Source organism: Chelonia mydas, chromosome 3 (assembly GCF_015237465.2).
Source record: "Chelonia mydas isolate rCheMyd1 chromosome 3, rCheMyd1.pri.v2, whole genome shotgun sequence".
Taxonomy (NCBI): domain Eukaryota; kingdom Metazoa; phylum Chordata; order Testudines; family Cheloniidae; genus Chelonia; species Chelonia mydas.
This window is the reverse complement of record NC_057851.1, coordinates 102,228,120-102,247,509: the sequence shown is the minus strand read 5'-3', so window position 1 is coordinate 102,247,509 and position 19,390 is coordinate 102,228,120. Positions and strand designations below refer to the sequence as shown.

General features: G+C 44.7%; 1 protein-coding gene across 4 annotated transcripts in view; it reads right to left on the bottom strand.

The window, feature by feature from the left end:
• The window catches only part of HEBP2 (heme binding protein 2), a 28,623-nt gene extending 10,032 nt beyond the window's left edge, over positions 1-18,591 (bottom strand). The window contains exons 1-6 of one of the 4 annotated variants that reach the window (XR_006289623.1): positions 18,240-18,589; positions 17,755-17,827; positions 14,820-14,955; positions 12,574-12,624; positions 8,731-9,018; positions 7,190-7,642 (exon numbers count right to left, since the gene is read on the bottom strand). Coding sequence is in view for 3 of the 4 variants with exons in the window: in XM_037894869.2 (XP_037750797.2) it covers positions 7,028-7,226; positions 8,838-9,018; positions 14,820-14,955; positions 17,755-17,826 (588 nt within the window). In the remaining variant the exon portion in view is untranslated. Of the gene's footprint in view, positions 1-3,812; positions 7,643-8,730; positions 9,019-12,573; positions 12,625-14,819; positions 14,956-17,754; positions 17,828-18,166 lie in introns of those variants that run through there. The other 3 variants (XM_043543035.1, XM_037894868.2, XM_037894869.2) reach the window with 3 other exon arrangements.
• Between the last annotated feature and the right edge of the window lie 799 nt (positions 18,592-19,390).

The window sequence follows — 19,390 nt, the reverse complement described above, 5'->3', positions numbered from 1 at the left end:
CAGTATTTCTGTATTGGATCTTCAGTATATATACTTACTCTACAACACATGAGCACAGTGACCCCAAGAGCAAAATGCAACCTGAGTCCACAACATTTATTTATAACTAAGGCTAAGTTTTTGTCACAGATATTTTTAATAAAAGTCATGGACAGGTCACAGGAAATAAACAAAAATTCACAGCAGCCCCTGACTTTCACTAAGAATATCCCTGACAAAAGAGGTAGGTGGGTTCAGCACCCACTGTTGCTGGGGCTCCTGGGTCCCCCACCGATGCAGTGTATGGGAGCTCTGGAGTCCCCTTACACCTGGGGCTGGGCAGCTATGGGGTTCCCTCACCCCGGGCAGCTGGTAGCTGCAGGGTCTTCCAGCCACTGGCTGCAGCGGCAGCTGTAGGGAGTCCCCGCTGCCTGCCGTGGCTGGGCAGCCACGTGGGGCTGTCCGCGCGCCGCAGCTGGGCAGCTGCACGGGGTCTGCTTGCCGCCTGGGCAGTTGCAGGGTCCCCCCTCACCAGGTTGGGAGCTGCGAGGGCAGGCCTGGCTGGGAACTCCGGCCCCAGGGCAAAAAAAGTCAGGGAGGTCAATGGAAGTTACGGATTTCATGACATAATTGTAGCCTTATTTATAATATATACAAAACTGACACGATCCTGTTCAAACATAGAGTATGGATCCTCTGCTCCAATAAGCTTACCGTCTAGGCAAGATGAAGACTAATCAAGGGCCAATAGCTCAGATTCAGAAGGAGGTGGAGGTTATTGGTTATAAGAAGTTAGGGAAAGATTTCTGGAATACATGCATTTGAAGGAGGGGAGGCTGTGTTTGACAGACAAGAGTGTAGACTGTTCCAAACATAGGGAGCGCACGAGACAAGGCACAGAGCCTAAAGTGACAGGAGAGGTGAAGTAGTACAGAGTATTGAGTGAGAACAGAATAAAAGAGGGGGAAATGAGAGCAAGATGTAAATGTGTGCAAGATTGTGTATCACCCTGAAGATGACAAGAAGCTTGAAATTAATACCGTAAGAGACAGGAAGCCAATGCATGGATTATAGGAAGGCTGGGGAATGATTCAGTCAGAGCAGTGGCAAAGGAAAATTCTTTTAGCAGCAGGGTTTTTATGGACTGCAGGGGGAAGAGCAAGGAGGCCAGAGGGAGAAAGGTAGTTAAACCCAAAGTTGGTGAAGGCATGGGAATCAGTTTTAGAAGAGAGGAAAGGGCAGATTCTGGTGATATTAAAGGAGAAGAAATGGCAGGATGTAGCGAGATATGATGAGTCAGGGAGGAGAGAGAAGTCAAAGATGACATGGTTATGAATCAGACACAGGTAGGATAGCGGAGTTGTCAGTCATGGAAAGGAGGTGTTGGAGAGGAGCGAGGATGGAAGTTCACTTTTGGAAAGAGTGCATTTGTGATGGGACAGCAAAATGCTATATAGGCAACTTGAGATTCAATGATGTGTGGAGGGGGAAAAAATCAGGTAGAGAAGATTTGGGACCCTGTATGTATCGAAGTGGGGCTTGAAACTCTCAGCAGATGAGGTCATGGGCACTGTAAAGGTTAGGGGGGAAAAGAAGTGGCCAATGATAGAATTTTAAGGGAGACAAATAGAAAGGAGAGTGGGAAGACGCAGAGCACAGAGTTGTGGAAGCCAAGAGGGGACAAAGCAGGGAAGAAAGGTAAACAGTATGAAAGGCATTACATAGTTCAGAAAGAATGATGGAGACAGAACCCATGGATTTATCTAGGTGAGGGTCATTAGTGTCCTTGGGCAGGGCAGTTTCAGTGCAGAGGAAAGAGCAGAAACTAGATGGGAGGAGAGGAGATCAAGGATAAAGTTGAAGAGGGATGTAAATGCAGCCTAACTAGATACTGCACTGTATATGGAGGGCAAGACAGAGTGAAGTTGAATCAAATTTTCTCCACCTTCCTCCCCTAAGATGGGGAGGGGAGGGAAACAAAAGCATGCTTCAAAGCACAAAGGAAGGGGAGGGTGGAAAGAGAGCTATTAAAAATAAAGGAGACAGAAATCAAAAGAAGTTTTGGATGTAGGAACATATCAAAAGGACAAAATGAGGGTTTAGGAGCAGAGAGAAGAGAGACCTCAGACTTGGAAACTGCTACAGAGGAGAGGAAGGAAAGAGTTTGATACTATTAGGAAAATGCATTCCATGGTAACCTGCATGTAGCTGTAAGGTGAAGATAAAACTAACTAACAGCGACCTTTTTTTGCTTGTGAGACAAACAATTTAGACTCCTCTCTGAAGGAGGAGAAGTGTAGGCAAATATTATGGTGGTTTATGTTTTTCTAATGATAAAATGAATAGGAAGTCATAAAGTCACTTAGCTCCTCTTCCCTGACTGCTTACATGTCTGTCTCTTGTAAGGCAGACACATCCTGCCCATTTTTTATCATTAGCGATTGCAAGTCCCTTCAAGCTGCCAGTCATGCTAACTTAATGAACAGATACCACTAATTGATTGCCTTCCTTGAAAGAGGCAAGATTTCCTGCCAAGTCCCAACTGTAGGCCTTGTCTGTTCCAGTTTGACTAAATTAATTATAATTAACCCAGTGCAAACCCTCTAATGTAGAGTTACACAAACCAGTTTGACTGTCCTTTAAATCAGTTTAGCTTGACTAATTTAAAATCAATTTATTAAACCTGTGCAACGTTTCCTGTTTAGATAAGGTTTTACTCTTGTAAGTTTTTCAAATTCCTTTAACCACCAGCCCACATGGATTTATAGATAGAGGACCACTTCCCAAACCTCTAAAATATATGGAGTAGCCATCTATGATGTAATCAGGACAACAGTAGTGGCAAAAGTTAATCCCTCCATGCTCCACTGATTTTCCACCTGAAAAAATACAGATTGAGCAGACATCAATGGCACCTCACACAGAACCAACAAGAGGGATATCCTGGTGGTGGCAATTGTACTCCTCAACACTGTGAAGATAGTGAAGACAGGCTATTCTGTCCATGCGCAACATAATTGTGTAGTGAACATGCACGTCTTCTCTGGTATGCTTTGGATAACGTAAGCTTCTGCAGAGCCATCTTTTGCATGACTGCCACTCACTTCTTTAACATAAGTTAGTGCCCCATCCCATCTAGTTACAAATTTAAAACAATCTAATTGCATAAGATTATTAAACCTGGAAAATTCCTCAACACAAAACTTTAACTAAAACCCAATTAAGATTGCTGTGTAGCAATGTACTTAACTATTCTGTCCTTTTACATAACTGAAGCACTTACAAAAGACTTGAATAGTTGGAGCATTTTAAGTCTTAGTCTGCCCACGTTATACCTTTATAAAACATATTTGTTTATGAAGCGCCTGTTTCATCATTATACAACCTTAACTTTGATCCAAAATTAATAGTATTCTTTCGTAGTCAATACAGCAAATTCTTCTGAGAGAAACAGGATAAGTCTCTTGGTTCCATCATTTTAAGAGGACCTTAGAAAAGGATAGTGGAACATGATAGTGGACATTCTGGGAACTATAAACTCTGGGAACTGTGCCAGCTGACTCGGGGCAAGGGGCTGATTAATTGCAGTGCAGATGTTTGGGCTTGGACTGCAGCCTGCGCCCTACAACCCTGTGAGGTGGGAGGGTCCCAGAGCTCGGACTGCAGCCCAAACACCTACATCACAATTAAACAGCCCTTTATCCCAAGTCAGCTCAGAGAGCTCAAGCCCCACGAGCTTGAGTCAGTTGACCCGGGCAAGCCACAGGTATCGAATTGCAATGTAGACATACTCTTTATGTTCAGAATCTGAATTAATACATGCTGAACAAAGATGATGTTAAAGGTCGAAGTGTCAGGTAATTTATTGCTCTGAAGGAGAGTAAATAATTTTGTAGCACTCCATTATGCAATAAGTACATTTCATTCACATAAATTACTTAGGCACTTTGTTGATAAACATTCCAATGACTTTTTTTCAAACAACCTTTTGGGGCCAATCCCCAGTGAAGTCAGTGGAAACTTCCATTAATTTCAGTGGCAGATCAGGCCCTTTACCAGCAAATTCCAATCTGTATAGCGAATATCCCACCATATCGTTCCTTTCCTCTGTAATGTACTACCCTGATTGAACCAGATTTTAGAACTGTATTAGACAGCAGAAATCCTAACTACTGTAGAACCAAGATAGGAAAAGAAATCCAGCAAAAGATATAGGTTTAAAAAGTACATACTTATATATTAGATCTAAAATTTATACCTCAGATTAATTTTTAATAAAAGCCTGACGTTATTGTGTCTGTGGCAATAACAATTTTAGGAACACTAAAAAGCTCGGGAAACTCAGAAGTTTAAACTGAAAGAAAAAAACCTTATAGCAAACAAGAAGTGAAACAAAATAGGTTTATCTGTTCTGAGCCCACTGCAAAAAATAAATAAATAAATAATGCAGCTGCAGCAATCCCTTGCTATTATCTTCTGTTGTCTCCTGCCCAATCCCCTTTTCTACCATGGCCTCTTCATTGTCAGTCTAATATAGATTGTAAACTCCTCAGGGCAGAACTTAAGACTTCTAATTTGCTTGGAAAGGACCCTGTACAAGCATGGTGTTAAACAAATACATGTTATTTTACTTTAAGTGAAATTAACTTCTGGAACAACGCTTCATTTTTTAAAAGGTGAGAGCATGAAGATTCTGGGGTTAGAGGGTGCTTCTAGTTCCAGGCAGCTACTTTCTGTGTCCGTTTAGAAGCAGGTTTGATGGATTCTAAAGCCAATCCTAACCAGCTCTCCTAAAACAGGAGATTGCAACAATGTGCCGATTTAAGGATGGTGAATTGCCTTACGTACTTTTGCTAATTTGGACTGATAATCTAGTCAAAGGATAAAAGCTTTTGAAGTTAACGCATCAGTAGTCACCATGAAAGTATATATCAATCCTAGTGTAAAAAGTAAAGGTAACAATTGAAATTACTTGAATATACTAACACTGGATATATAAGTGCCTGGACTAGTACCATAAAGCAAACAATGTATTTCAAAAGGCAAATGTTGGAGGCTTTGAGGCTAAAAATACCCAGACCTTGATAGTAATAGTTTGGTTATGTTGTATCACTGTCTATACTCTAGCAAGTGTAAAGCTGTTACCATATGATGGCTGTTCAGTGGCCAACAAGAAATGCGTAAGTGGTCTCGGCTGAACTTGCAGTGAAGGAACGTCCACGATTCACAGGTGCCAACATAATTCTCAGTACCAGGCATCCTTGCTGGCAGACTTGGCATAGAGGCCCAGGATTAAATAGACAGGAGGATTAGTCAGGCATTGGCAGGGTAGTACAGAGTAGTTTGCCCTGCACTGGGGAGAGATGACTTGCTCTCCTTGCTGCTGCCAATACAGCAACTATCATAAGCACTAAATTAAGGTTTATAAAAATGGACTGGCAGTCCAGTGCTGGCACACTATATGCTGTCAAAGTTCAAACTCAGCTGCTCCAGTCAACAGCCTATTTGATCTCTATGGGCAAGAATCTGAGTAGCCCAAGGTGAGCTGAACCTAAGTTTTACTTACATTTTACAGCAAGGCCTCCCTCGTGTGGCAGACTGGAAATACCACAGCAACTACATTCATTTTTAAAAGTTGATTAAATTAAACATGAAAACAAAAATTGAGACAGTTGCCCTTTTTCATATCTTAGTTTGCATTTGTTCCCCTTTCAGCTTTTTCTTTTGACAATCCATAGTTGTGCTATAGATAAGCCCATTAGCAGGATGACTGCCTAGGAAAAGAAGAACTGCGGAAAGGGATCTGGGGGTCATAGTGGACCACAAGCTAAATATGAGTCAACAGTGTAACATTGTTGCAAAAAAAAAAAGCAAACATACTTCTGGGATGTATTAGCAGGTGTGTTGTAAGCAAGACACAAGAAGTAATTCTTCCGCTCTGCTCTGCACTGATTAGGCCTCAACTGGAGTATTGTGTCTAGGTCTGGGCTCCACATATCAGGAAAGTTGTGGACAAATTGGAGAAAGTCCAGAGAAGAGCAACAAAAATGATTAAAGATCTAGAAAACATGACCTATGAGGGAAGATTGAAAAAATTGGGTTTGTTTAGTCTGGAGAAGAGAAGACTGAGAGGAGACATGATAACAGTTTTCAAGTATATAAAAGGTTGTTACAAGAAGGAGGGGAAAAAAATTGTTCTTAACCTCTGAGGATAGGACAAGAAGCACTGGACTTAAACTGCAGCAAGGGTGGTTTAGGTTGGACATTAGGGAAAACATCCTAACTGTCAGGGTGGTTAAGCACTGGCATAAATTGCCTAGAGAGGTTGTGGAATCTCCATCATTGGAGATTTTTAAGAGCAGGTTGGACAAACACCTGTCAGGGATGGTCTAGATAATACTTAGTCCTGCCTTGAGTGCAGGGGACGGGATTAGATGACTTCTCGAGGTCCCTTCCAGTTCTATGATAGTTAATATTGATATGTAAACTGTCATCTTTGAGGTAATAACCCACTGAGATGATTGAGGCTGTTCAAACCTCTCAATTACTGTTTTTCTGCTGGTTGCAGACAAAGACACTAAGTTCTTGTTTTCTACACAACCACTGCAGATACAGATTTTCCTAAAAAAAATAAATAAAAGCTTATTGTGAAGCGCAGTTCTGTGGTGAGGGATAGGTTCTGCAGTAAAGAGTGTAGCCACAGAATACATAGGAAGAGTTCCCTGTGTTATGCTGTAGCAACCTCTCTAGGTGTGTGCTAAATTGCAGTGATGGATTTTAAAGAGAGGGAAATAGGGAACATGGTGTGAAGTGGAAGGAACAGGAAAACAGGAAAAATTTCATGGCTTTCTACTCTAACTGAAAGTGTGATCACTCTCATACAATTGACAGAATGGGGGAAATTGTACTGTCATTCTAGAAGAGACACATTTGAAATCTGATAGATTATAATCTGTCTATATGTTAAAAACAATTATATACAATTCCCAGGCAAAAAAAAATGTCTGAATAAACTGAACTTCTGTCTCTAAAGAAAGCATTTTGTTTCCTATTCTTGATTGCTGGGGTTTCCATTTCTCTTGATAAGCCACACCTCATTGTGTCTATTAAGCAATTTAAAAGGGCTGTCATAGCCAGCAGTATAATAGACCTTTTCATCAAACACTTTCCCATCCCGCTTCAAATTTTCTGCTAGTGTCAGTAGTTCTTCTTGGTTCTTTGTGGCACTGGAATATCCTCCAAAGGACCTGTCAATAATAAACAGTAAGAGAACATGAAGAAAGATTATCACTGACAAATCTAAGCTTGTTCTCTATGCAGCTTGTCTAAATCCAGCATGGGTCAGCAGTCATTTTTTGAAACCATATAGTCCAATCCTTTCAGGGACTGTTCCCTACAGCCCGTTTTCTAGTACTTTGTCCAGTTTCGTTTGTTTCAAATGATGAAGCTTCTGCAACTTCCTTTAAGATAATTTCACAGTAACAGACTTTACCAATGGGAAAATGGGGTATCTTCAGGCCTGTATGAGAGCTGTTCCTCTTGGTGCAAAACTAGTAAAATGTATGACCACATGCCTTATTTTGTACATGTAAAGGGTGTTGTCTTGATGTCCTGAGAGTGCCACTGTGAAAAACAAAATTCCAAGGAACGTGGCTTTGAACACCCAGGATTAATGTTCAAGAACAGGGATGGGGACACTTTCCCCAGCACTCATTTAAATTTTCTTTTTCAGCAGTTTGTAACTATGGAAAAATACTACCTGAAGCTTACATGGAAAATGAAGTTAGTTACTTTATGCTTGAAAGTTAACTTTGTCTTAGAACAACTTGTTTTGGTCTAGATTTGGTAGTGGGGAAATTCATCAATCAACATTTTGCTGTCTACTTGAACATATATTCTTAACTATTTTAAACTGGGAAAAGTACAGTGTTTTTTCCAATCCCAAGTCTTTCATGATGTTTTCATTAATATACAGTAAAATATCATTTTTTTTTTTAAAAGAATGCAAGATGATCTCCATCTCGGGATGTTCAACAAAATATTTTCAGGACATGTGACTTCTGTATACTAATTATACTTACTGGGCTCATGTGAAAAAGGTTCTGAGGATACAGAGATTTGGATTGAATTACAGGCTAGTACAGTGGTCCCCAAACTGTGGAGCACGTCATGGAGGAATGTTTGCCAGTGGGGGAGGGAGAGGGAGAAGAGTGCGGCATAGCTCGGGCCAGTCCCCATGCGGGGGTGGGAAAGGAGCGCCACCCAGCCCCGCTCTGCTTCCAGCTCTGCTTTGGCCCTGACCACATCTGCAGCCCCAGCTACCGGCTGCGGCTCCACATCCGGCCACAGACCCCATTGTGGCCTGGGCGGGGCTCTGCTCCCAGCTCCAGCCTCACTCCCAGCCCCAGCCTTGCCCCTAGCCTTGGCCCCTGGCTGCAGCTCCATTCCTAGCCCTGCTCCTGGCCTCAGCCCTGCCCCCAGCTGCGGTCCCAGCCTCGGTCCCCTTACTCCTGTCCATGCCCCCCTCACAGCCCCAGCTCCTGGGGGTGGGGTGGGGTGGACAAAGGTATGGGGGGCAAGACCATGAAAAGTTTGGGGACCCCATGGCTAGTATAAAGTGAATTACTCATTCAATAAAGCATGTGCATGCACCATCTTATTCATCAACTGACTGCCACAAGGTGGCAGCCACAGTTTAGCTGAAGAATATCACATTGCGTTGCTGTATTTTTAGAAAGTGTCAGGACTTACCTCTTCTTTTGAGGACTAAAAAGATTTTTGATCATAAGTAAGCTGTCTTGTGCACACAGATTTACTACCTGTACTTTGCAGAGTTGCAGTAGTTAGTTAATACGTACCTGACAAACACAGTCATTTCTGGTCTGTTTTCAATGAAACTATCTGACTCAGATGGCTTAGGTGGATCAGCTTGATGATCAGATGGTATATAAAAAGAAACTGTAATAGTGGACTCGCAGAATGGGCCTGCACCAGGTTCCACGTGGCATGTTACTGGAGCTGTCATCTCTATCTTCATCCCTATCAGAGGCAAATAAGCAACAGCTACAGCTCTGTCACAAATATCAGGTCAGATAATGTAGAGTGTCAAGAAAGAGAACACACTGGTGGCTTTATCAGGTTGTCTTTGATTTATATTTAATAAAAGGTAGTTTTAATTCATACGTGTTTTTTCCACTGTTGCATTGTATTAGGATTGTCTTGTCTGCTTGTAATAATTTTTAAAGGAAACACATAAGGGCAAACTTCTGCTCATATGCAGTAGATCCCTTTGTCTCGATTGTTGACATTACACTATCACAGACCAAACTTCTTAAGCCTTGCAGCAGCATGTAGGGTACGTATCGCTAAATGCCGCAGTGATAGGTAGGCTGCATCTACGCTGTGAAAGGCTCTGGCAGAGGGGAGACACCAGTGAAAGGCTCCTGCACCTTTCCCCACCGCCTCCCTCTGCTGGATCCTTTCCCTACCAGAGTCTTTCCCCACTGCTGGAGCCTTTCTCTGGGGCAGGAAAAGGCTCTGGCAGTGAGGAGGCAGCAGGCCCCTACACTCCTAAATACAGCAGTGTATACAAGGGAGGCATGGCTTGGGTGTGCAGAGAACCACGTAGGGTACATAGCCTAAGGCTTTTGGTGCGTATCTACTCGCCTAAGCAGTGCCTCACCATCTACACTGCTCTTTAAACCTGCCTGGGGGTTGTGCAACATCTGTACTCTACATGCTGCTATATGTCTACATTGCAGTTGGAAGCAAACCTCCAGCCCAGCCAGATACTTGAGCTACCATACTAAAAATAGTTGTGTTGCCGTTGTGGCCCTGGTGCAGGCTTGGGTCCCGCTTGGCTTGAGCTCAGGGGGCTAGACCAAGTGATCACAGGAGCCACAATATCCACACAGCTATTTTTAGCATGCTAGCATCAGCCTCTTTATCCAGGCTGGGAGGCTCGCTCCCAGCTGCAGTGTATACATACCCATAGTCTTGGGCTAGTCAATACTTGCTATCAAAAGGTTATCTTGGAGACAGCTTTTTTTTTTTAAACTCAAAATTGAAAAAAGACTTATGCAGTACAAAAGCACAATGAAGCCTAACTTTTTTTTCTTTTTTAGAGGACCACGGTCAAGTAGTTTTAGGTTCAAAGTTTATTAACTTAAACTTAACTCGTCATTTGGTAGGAAATGCCCTCTACACTCTGGCTGTTTTATAAAAATCAACTGCAGCTGCCCTAAAAGTGAGCACCGTCAGCTATATCTGACCTTTGTATAGGTTCTGTGTTGCAGAGCAAAATAATTTATAACTGTATCAAAAATAAACTACATGTCAATCACTGATGAATGCCCCAAAATAACAGTGAGGAAGAGGAACATTCAGCACATCAGTGGTTTCAAACTAATTTCCAGGTTCTAAAGTCACATGAACCAGCTCACACAGCTTTGATGTACCAGAATGCAGTGGGCTGGGACACGTCCCTCGATCTGCTCGCTATGCCCCTACTTATACATCCCAAAATGCCATTGGCCTTCTTGGCAACAAGGGCACACTGCTGACATCTGCTGAAACCAGCCTACTGGAGAGGAAGAGTTTAGCTATTTTGTTTTTAGTTATAAAGGCCTGGTTGTGGGGAGTTTCTCTCTCAAGGGGGTGTAAGAGTTTTGAGAAATATTCCTGTGATGGGGTTCTCTCCCAACCAGGTCTGGAGGGTTGAAGTGGCTAGGCAGGCCAATTAACTGCCGAGGCTGCACCTGAAGGAGACAGGGAGCAGGCCACTAACTGGAAATGGGCTCAGCTGGGCAGGAACAGGAAGGGCCTGTATAAAGCCCAAGAGCTGTGAGCAGTAAGGGGCTTATAAGGAAGTAGTCTACTATTACTCCCTGGGAGGAGGGCTTTTACGCTGGTAAACCCAGAAAGAGGGGGAAGCTAGATGAGTAGGAAAAAGCCCAGGGAAACAGCAGCCAGGGATAGGACTGTACAGACCTTGGCTTTTGTTACAGGGTCCCTGGGCTTGTACCCAATGTAGAGGGTAGGGCAGAGTTCACCTACCAGCCACTGTGAAGTCACCGCTTGGAGATGACAGCTGGTCTGGAAGGAATTTGAATTCCCCAGATGGGGAGGACCTTAGTGACCTGGCTGGAGGACCAAGCCATGAACAGAAAGCTGCAGCTCCAGGAGTGATAGGGGCTGCAGGGTGAAAGAAACCAGGCAGAGACAAGGGCAGCACCTGACAAGAGGTAGTCACCAGGAGGAGATGCTACTAGCAGTGAGTACACCCTGTGATTATCACCTTATATCTTAAAGAATAAGATAACCTGGGGCCGGTTTTGTTCAATATCTTCATAAATGATCTGGAGGATGGTGTGGATTGCACTCTCAGCAAATTTGCGGATGATACTAAACTGGGAGGAGTGGTAGATACGCTGGAGGGGAGGGATAGGATACAGAAGGACCTAGACAAATTGGAGGATTGGGCCAAAAGAAATCTGATGAGGTTCAATAAGGATAAGTGCAGGGTCCTGCACTTAGGACGGAAGAACCCAAGGCACCGCTACACACTAGGGACCGAATGGCTAGGCAGCAGTTCTGCGGAAGAAAGCCACTTACCTTCCTCCACCTTGGCTCCTCTTCTAGTGGAACACTGTGGTATTGTGAATGGTATGATAAGTGGATTTGAAAGGGCTTTTGAAGTGAGGGGGTGGGGAAGAAAGGGGCAGGGTAAACTTAGAAGCATTCATGTGCTGAATGTTTCTCTTCCCTGCTGTTGTTAAGAATATTCAGGGTGTTAGATATTTTTAAAGCCATAAGAGCATCTCCTCTCAGCTATCCTGACTTCTAAAAGGACACACTACTATGTTGGCTTTTATGCCTTACGACAGTGGTTCTCAAACTTCTGTGTTGATGACTCCTTTTACGCAGCAAGCCTCTGAGTGCAACCTGCCCCCTTATAAATTAAAAACACATTTAAGCAGCTTGCTAAATAAAAAAGGACAAATGATATAAATTCAGACAGAATAGAGGAAAAGTAATTGGAATTTACTACTAACACTTTTACCCAGAATTAACCACTAACACCAACAAATATTTCTTTTGGAAAAAATTACAATTGTTAGTGCATGTGATGGGGTGTCTACCGCACACAAAGCCTGAAGAGGGAAGGCAGACCAATTAACTTTATTAGGCTGCACCTAGAAAGGAAGCCAGGGACTGATGATGGTTGATGAAGCCCAGCTGGGGGAGAAGCTGGGCTAGGCTTATAAAGAAGGGAAGTTGATGGTAAGAGACAGCTACAAGGAGGAGCTCTGCTGCCTAAAGAAGGGCGTTACGGCAGTTTGGGGAGACCGTAAAACTAGGATCCTGCCTCGGACTACAGAATCTGACAAGATTGGGGTGGGGGGGAAGTAGCCACAGAGAGAGCTCCCCAGGAGCAGAAGCTGGGGAAGTAAACTAGGAAAGAACCCAGGGAAATAGCAACAAGGTCAGAGCTTGAGTATACCATGGCTGCTAGGCAGAGGGTCCCTGGGCTGGAACCTGGAGCAGTGGATAGGCCTGGGTTCTCCTGCTGTCCACTGGGAAAGTGGCACTTACTTGGTAGTGGATCAGAAGACTGAGACAGTTTGTCCAGTGCATCTTCGTTACCTCGGAAGGAGAAGACTATAGTAACCTGGCCAGAGGGCCAAGTCTCCAAGAAGGAGTAACCTGTTTCCACTGAGAGACCCCCTTTGGCTTGCTCGCCCTATGGTGTATCAGCCCGGGCAGAGCTCATCCCCAGACGCTACCACAACGAGGTGCCCAGTGATAAGTAAACCCCATGATAGCGCATAACATGTTTAAAATGTTTTGTCACTTATTGTTTACCTTTTTCAATAGCTTAAAATACAAATATATTCAGCCATCAATAGCAATCAATCAGAAGTCAAGCGTATAGGGGATAGGAGCCCCTGGTAGTATTAAGGGTATTTAGTATTTGATCTATTCCAGATGCTATTTAAATATGATTAACTTTTCCTATACCCACTACTAAGAGAGATTTAATAAAGCCCCTTTAAATGCTGCTGCTTATTGCAATTTAGGTACTAAGGAAGACACATGGATTCACCAAGGGAAAGTCATGCCTGACTAATCTAATTGCCTTCTATGATGAGATAACTGGTTCTGTGGATGAAGGGAAAGCAGTGGATGTGTTATTCCTTGACTTTAGCAAAGCTTTTGACATGGTCCCCCACAGTATTCTTGTCAGCAAGTTAAAGTAGTATGGGCTGGATGGATGCGCTACAAGGTGGGTAGAAAGTTGGCTAGATTGTCAGGCTCAACGGGTAGTGATCAATGGCTCCATGTCTAGTTGGCAGCCGGCATCTAGCGGAGTGTCCCAAGGGTCGGTCCTGGGGCTGGTTTTGTTCAATATCTTCATTAATGATCTGGAGGATGGTGTGAATTGCACCCTCAGCAAGTTTGCGGATGACGCTAAACTGGGAGGAGTGGTAGATACGCTGGAGGGTAGGGATAGGATACAGAGGGACCTAGACAAATTGGAGGATTGGGCCAAAAGAAATCTGATGAGGTTCAACAAGGACAAGTGCAGGGTCCTGCACTTAGGACGGAAGAATCCAATGCACCGCTACAGACTAGGGACCGAATGGCTAGGCAGCAGTTCTGCAGAGAAGGACCTAGGGGTGACAGTGGATGAGAAGCTAGACATGAGTCAACAGTGTGCCCTTGTTGCCAAGAAGGCCAATGGCATTTTGGGGTGTATAAATAGGGGCATTGCAGCAGATCGAGGGACGTGATCATTCCCCTCTATTCGACATTGGTGAGGCCTCATCTGGAGTATTGTGTCCAGTTTTGGACCCCACACTACAAGAAGGATGTGGAGAAATTGGAGAGAGTCCAGCGAAGGGCAACAAAAATGATTAGGGGACTGGAACACATGACTTATGAGGAGAGGCTGAGGGAACTGGGATTGTTTAGTCTACGGAAGAGAAGAATGAGGGGGGATTTGATAGCTGCTTTTAACTACCTGAAAGGTGGATCCAAAGAGGATGGATCTAGACTATTCTCAGTGATAGCAGATGACAGGACAAGGAGTAATGGTCTCAAGTTGCAGTGGGGGAGATTTAGGTTGGATATTAGGAAAAACTTTTTCACTAGGAGGGTGGTGAAACACTGGAATGCGTTACCTAGGGAGGTGGTGGAATCCCCTTCCTTAGAAGTTTTTAAGGTAAGGCTTGACAAAGCCCTGGCTGGGATGATTTAGTTGGGGATTGGTCCTGCTCTGGGCAGGGGGTTGGACTAGATGACCTCCAGAGGTCCCTTCCAACTCTGATGTTCTATGATTCTATGCTTTGTGTTAAGGAAGTGTTTCCTAAAGTGTACAGTGTGTATCCACCTGGGTGGAGTGAGGGACTATTTGCAAGATGGGTGTGCAGAAAGACCAACTGGCCTCCAGAGTCTTTAAAAAAACAAAAAAACCTCACTGTTATAACTTTCAAAACTAAAGAGTGTTTCTTAGTTAACTAATACAGAGACCTTTCCCTGAGTCTGCACAGAGCCTGAAGCAATGACTGCTAACACTGATGGTACTTTAATTGTCCACATTAACTACTTCCTTCTGCTTTGAGCAGTGAAAATCTATACCATAACCACCAGCATTCCCAAAGTCAGGTGTGGAAGGAACACAAAAGACTAGTGGAGAAGTATGGATTAAGAGAGGTATACCCTTTGCCATCACATAGGGTTCCTGAGTGACAGGACTGGCTTTCCTTTCCTGAAAGCGCTCAGCTTTCAAAAGTTTAGAAACACTGAATTATTGAGCAGTATAGTCCAGAGCATCTTACCTTTCTCATTCTTGCCCTGAATATAGTCAAAGAGCTTCATGAAGCCAGTGCTGACAGCTGAATCATAGTCCATTGATTTAACAGAAGTGGCAACCCATTTAGCTGGTTCATGCTGCCGGACTTCATAATCTGAAGCCTGTAAACAACCAAAAAAAAAAAAAACTATCAAGAATAGCGCTTCACATGAGCATCAGAGCATAAGTGATTAGGCATTCACAGAACCAGAATTCCTTCATTTTTATACCACAGGCTTAGCATTGGTATTTCTTTCCTTATCTAACAAACTTTTTTAAAGGGGGAGGAGTATTAACCAGCCTGACATTGCTGGAGAAAATGATTAGGTACTAGATAGTAGGAACAGAGAGCCCAGCTATTGCTCAAAGCTTGGAACAGTGTTGCAGGTCAAGTTCAGATCAAAACATGAAGTTTTTATTTATTTTTTAAAAAGTCAGGAAATATATGGAAGTTTTTCCCGTGTTGATTTATCCAGGTTGCACATTGCTGTAATGATAAAGAACACAAAGGGAATAAAACAGTGGTTCTCAAGCGTTTGAACTGGTGACCCCTTTCACATAGCAAGACTGAGTGTGACCTCTTCACCCCTTCCCCCCTTTATAAATTAAAAACACTTTTATATATATTACACCATTATAAATGCTGGAGGCAAAGTGGGGTTTGGGGTGGAAGCTGACAGCTCGTGATCCCCCCCCATGTAATAACCTCACAACCCCCACTTTGAGAACCTCTGGAATAAAGCTTTTTTACTATTATAACTAAAACCCAAGATTACCATAACAATTTTAATCTTCCTTTATTTTAGTCTGACAGCACTTTGTGAAGAAAAATAAAGAATAAATTTCCCCGGGTGGTTTGTGTGGGGCTTTGACTCAGTCAAAAAAAGAAAATTATAAAAAAAGGCATTCAAGGAAAACCACCACTTTTTTAAAACAGTCTAACAAGTAATGTAGTCTAGTGTGCAATATGAGTAAGTCAAAGAAATAGTATGAGGTTAATAACTTTTGGGGGGAAATTCACTTACCAGATACCATTAATATATTGATCAGAAATTCACAAACTTTTTTTCGTGTGACCCACATCTTACTACAGTACACCTCATGGCTCACTTCCCCTCATAAACACCTGGACCACCTCAGAATGATCTCTGTGACAACTGCAATGATTACTTGAATTGCAAAGTAACCTCTATTTGACATAAAACTTTCTGCTATTAATCAGCCAGTCCATTGAAACAGCCATAAAGTTTTCAGTGGACCACACATCAAAGTTTGACAGTCTCTGACTTATACTATCAAGGGGGAAAACCATAAACAATCAAAGGTTGTGATTTCACAAATACATGCACACATGCATAACTTTTCTCAGTGAAATAGTCATCTTGTCTTCAGTGGGACTACTCATAAGAAAAGTTACACACTTGTATACGTGTTTGGAGGACCAGAGCTTAATTTACTTATCAGGAACTCTAGAGATTTGGTTCAATTCCTATATTGCTCACTGACTTCCCATAGTACATTGGGCAAATCACTTACCGTCTCTGCCCCTTAGTTTTCTTATCTGTAAAACGGGTATAGTACTGCTGTACCTTACAGGGATATTGAAGATAATTCATTAATATTTGAGGTTCTCAGAGCTTGTACAGAAGAACAGTGAGTGCATGGCAGGCTGGGCCGTAAAACTACCTTGCACACAGCAAACTAGTGCTAACTCACTGTCTATGAAGACCCTGCTGCTGCACACCAAAACCACCCTAGTATGCTTTGATCTACACTGCTATGAAACACGAATAGTTCAATGTGCACTAGGGAACGTCTGATGCACAGCAAGAGGGTCCACATGGAAACTTAGTGCATGGCATGCTAGTGCAAGGTAGATTTACATGCTAGTCTGCTGTGCACTAACTGTTCATCTTCTAGACAAGCTTTCAGACATTAAAATAACGGGAAGCAATACAAGCATACTGTGTATTTTTGTTGACCAAACTGCAACACAAAATATAAACTCCCCTATTTCATCTTTTCCAACTCTAGTTAGCAAAAGGCTGTCACAGTAGGATTGCAAATCCAGAGCAAAGGAAGTGTAAACCAGCTATTTTATTTGCCTTTACAAGAATTCCGTAGAAGTAGTTCTACTGATTTTTAAGTTTAGGAAACCTCTGTTTACACAATTTTGATTTATAACCCTAAATCAACCTGACTGTGTACTTAATGTGGCTACAGCAACCTTAAGTTCTGCATTTATTTGCATTTTATTTTAAACAAGCAAGATTGTTGTTGCCTTTAGATTAGTTTTCTGTACTTTATTTCATCCTAGAGGAATAGCTAGCTAGTCCTGACACCATGGAGATTATTGGTTTGCATGGCTCCAATTGCAGGTGGAAACAAACACCCCAGAACTATAGCATTGCATAACCTTTTTTATGCAAGTCACCATGTCATAGCTACTGCAAAAACCTACCTACTGCACTGTGGTATCTTGTATCTCTCTAGTGAGCAGGAAATAACTAAAATTCCTGTCCAAGTTGACTTCTGCACTCTCCCCTTGCCCCCACTTTCCACAATGGTTATCCCAAGCTGCAGATGAGCCATTTAGGATGTTATGATCATTAGCCATTTAGCCCATTATGATCGGCTTGTCTCATCTTTTATATAACACAGCCCACAGAGCGCCAACTGTTCTAGCAACCTGAAGTCCTACAGTTTGACTCTTATTTTTTTAATCACACTTATTTCCTCTGCTCTCCTAAGCCCTACGACTAAAGTGCTTTACCTCAAGCTCCCTGCCATGCCCCCTATTTTGGTGAGACGTAAGCCTGGCATTTTTGACCAGAAAGGAAGGCAAATAAAATGAGTGAGAAATGGAGTGTTCTAGCACAGACAGCAGGGCCCCCTCTCCTTTTTGCTAAGAGGAATTTCACCTGGCTTGGTACCGCTGTCCACTTAGGCAGCTCCAGTCTGGAGGCAACAGCTTGTTTGTTGGGCTTCAGCATCCTGGGGAAATTAAAGCAGAGCAAAGTTAGGAGGGCCTTCCCTAGCCCCTCTCCCCTTGAGCCCCACCTAGGGTGACCAGATGTCCTGATTTTATAGGGACAGTCCTGTCTTGTATAGGTGCCTATTCCTCCCCCCCCCCCCCCCCGACCTGCTGTCCCGATTTTTTTTATGCTTGCTGTCTGGCCAGCCTAGCCCCCACCCGCAGCAGGGCACTCAGCCCCCTCTGTGCACCTCACCCACCCAGCCGTGGCGGGAGGGCTGGGATTAGCTCAGAATCTCTCTCCCCCCTCCCCCTCTATCCCGGGGCCGGGCCGGCCCAGCACCGTCTCTCTTCCTCACCTGCCTCAGCAGCTCCCACCCAAATGCGCCCCCTGCCCTTCCCCAGCGGGCTGTCCCCCCGGCAAGCACAAACCTCTGTCTGCCGGAGCCTGCCGGCTGCTTGGGGGCGGGCCAGGCGGCGAGGTTTCATAACCCCTGGAGCTGGGCACACCCACCGCACGCTGGGGCTCGGCCCTTGCACCAGCAGGCTGCCCCCGCTACGGGAAGGCGGGGAAATGCGCCCGCCGTGCAAGGCGCGGGCAGCCCCGGGACCCGCTACGAGCGGCCCTTGCCCAAGCGCGGCGCGTGGCGGGGGCTCCAGCAGCTTTCTGCCCCCCGCGATTCCTGGCAGCTGGTGAGCGGCGGCTCGGAGCTGTGCGAGCTCCAGGCTGCCCGGGGATAAGCCGGGTGGGTGGATCTGAGGGCCGGGCCAAACGGCGTGGAGACGGGCGAGGGGGTGGCGGCGCCAGCCTGCTCTGTCCCTCCCCGCGGGGCCGCGCCGCGCCTGCCGGTCACTGGGCGCGTTATGAAAGCGCGCGGGGGCGGCCCCGAGCGGTGATGGGGCTGTAAGGGGGTCCCAACTCTCATAGCCAAATCCCCCCCTCGCTGCAGCAGGGCGAGAGATTACACGGCGGCTTTACTAGTACCATGCGCGGAAACGGGCCACCCGGTGGGGTTACCCTGAGCATTAGTAACGGGAGGATTGCCGAGCCGGGCTGCCACTGCTGCAGAGACGTGTTTGTCCCGGCGAGACAGAGTGTGTGTGTGTGTGTGGGGGGGGGGGGGTTCTCTAGCGCCATCGCCTTCACTGGAAATCACACCCGGTGAGATCTGAACCCCAAGTGCCCCAACAGACCTTCCTGGCCAAGGGGAGTGCAGAGCCGGTGCTCCGGTTGGGGGCAGTGTGTGGGCTCCCCTGGCTCCCCTGCCCAGAAGCTGGACCTGCTGGCAGCTTTCGGGGCGCAGCACGGTGCCAGCCAGGACAGGTAGGGACTAACCTGCCTTAGCACCCCCGAGCAGACTTTTAATGGCCCAGTCAGGGGTGCTGAACAGAGCTGCCAGGCTCCCTTTTTGACCGGGTATTCCAGTCAAAAACCAGACACCTGGTCACCCTAGACGTGCGCAGGAATTAAAATTTCACTGCTTTTGGAGGAGCATGTTAAACACACGCATTAGACACATCACACCATATCGACACATGCACATACATAATATGCATAGAAATAAACAGCCATATGTTCGCTA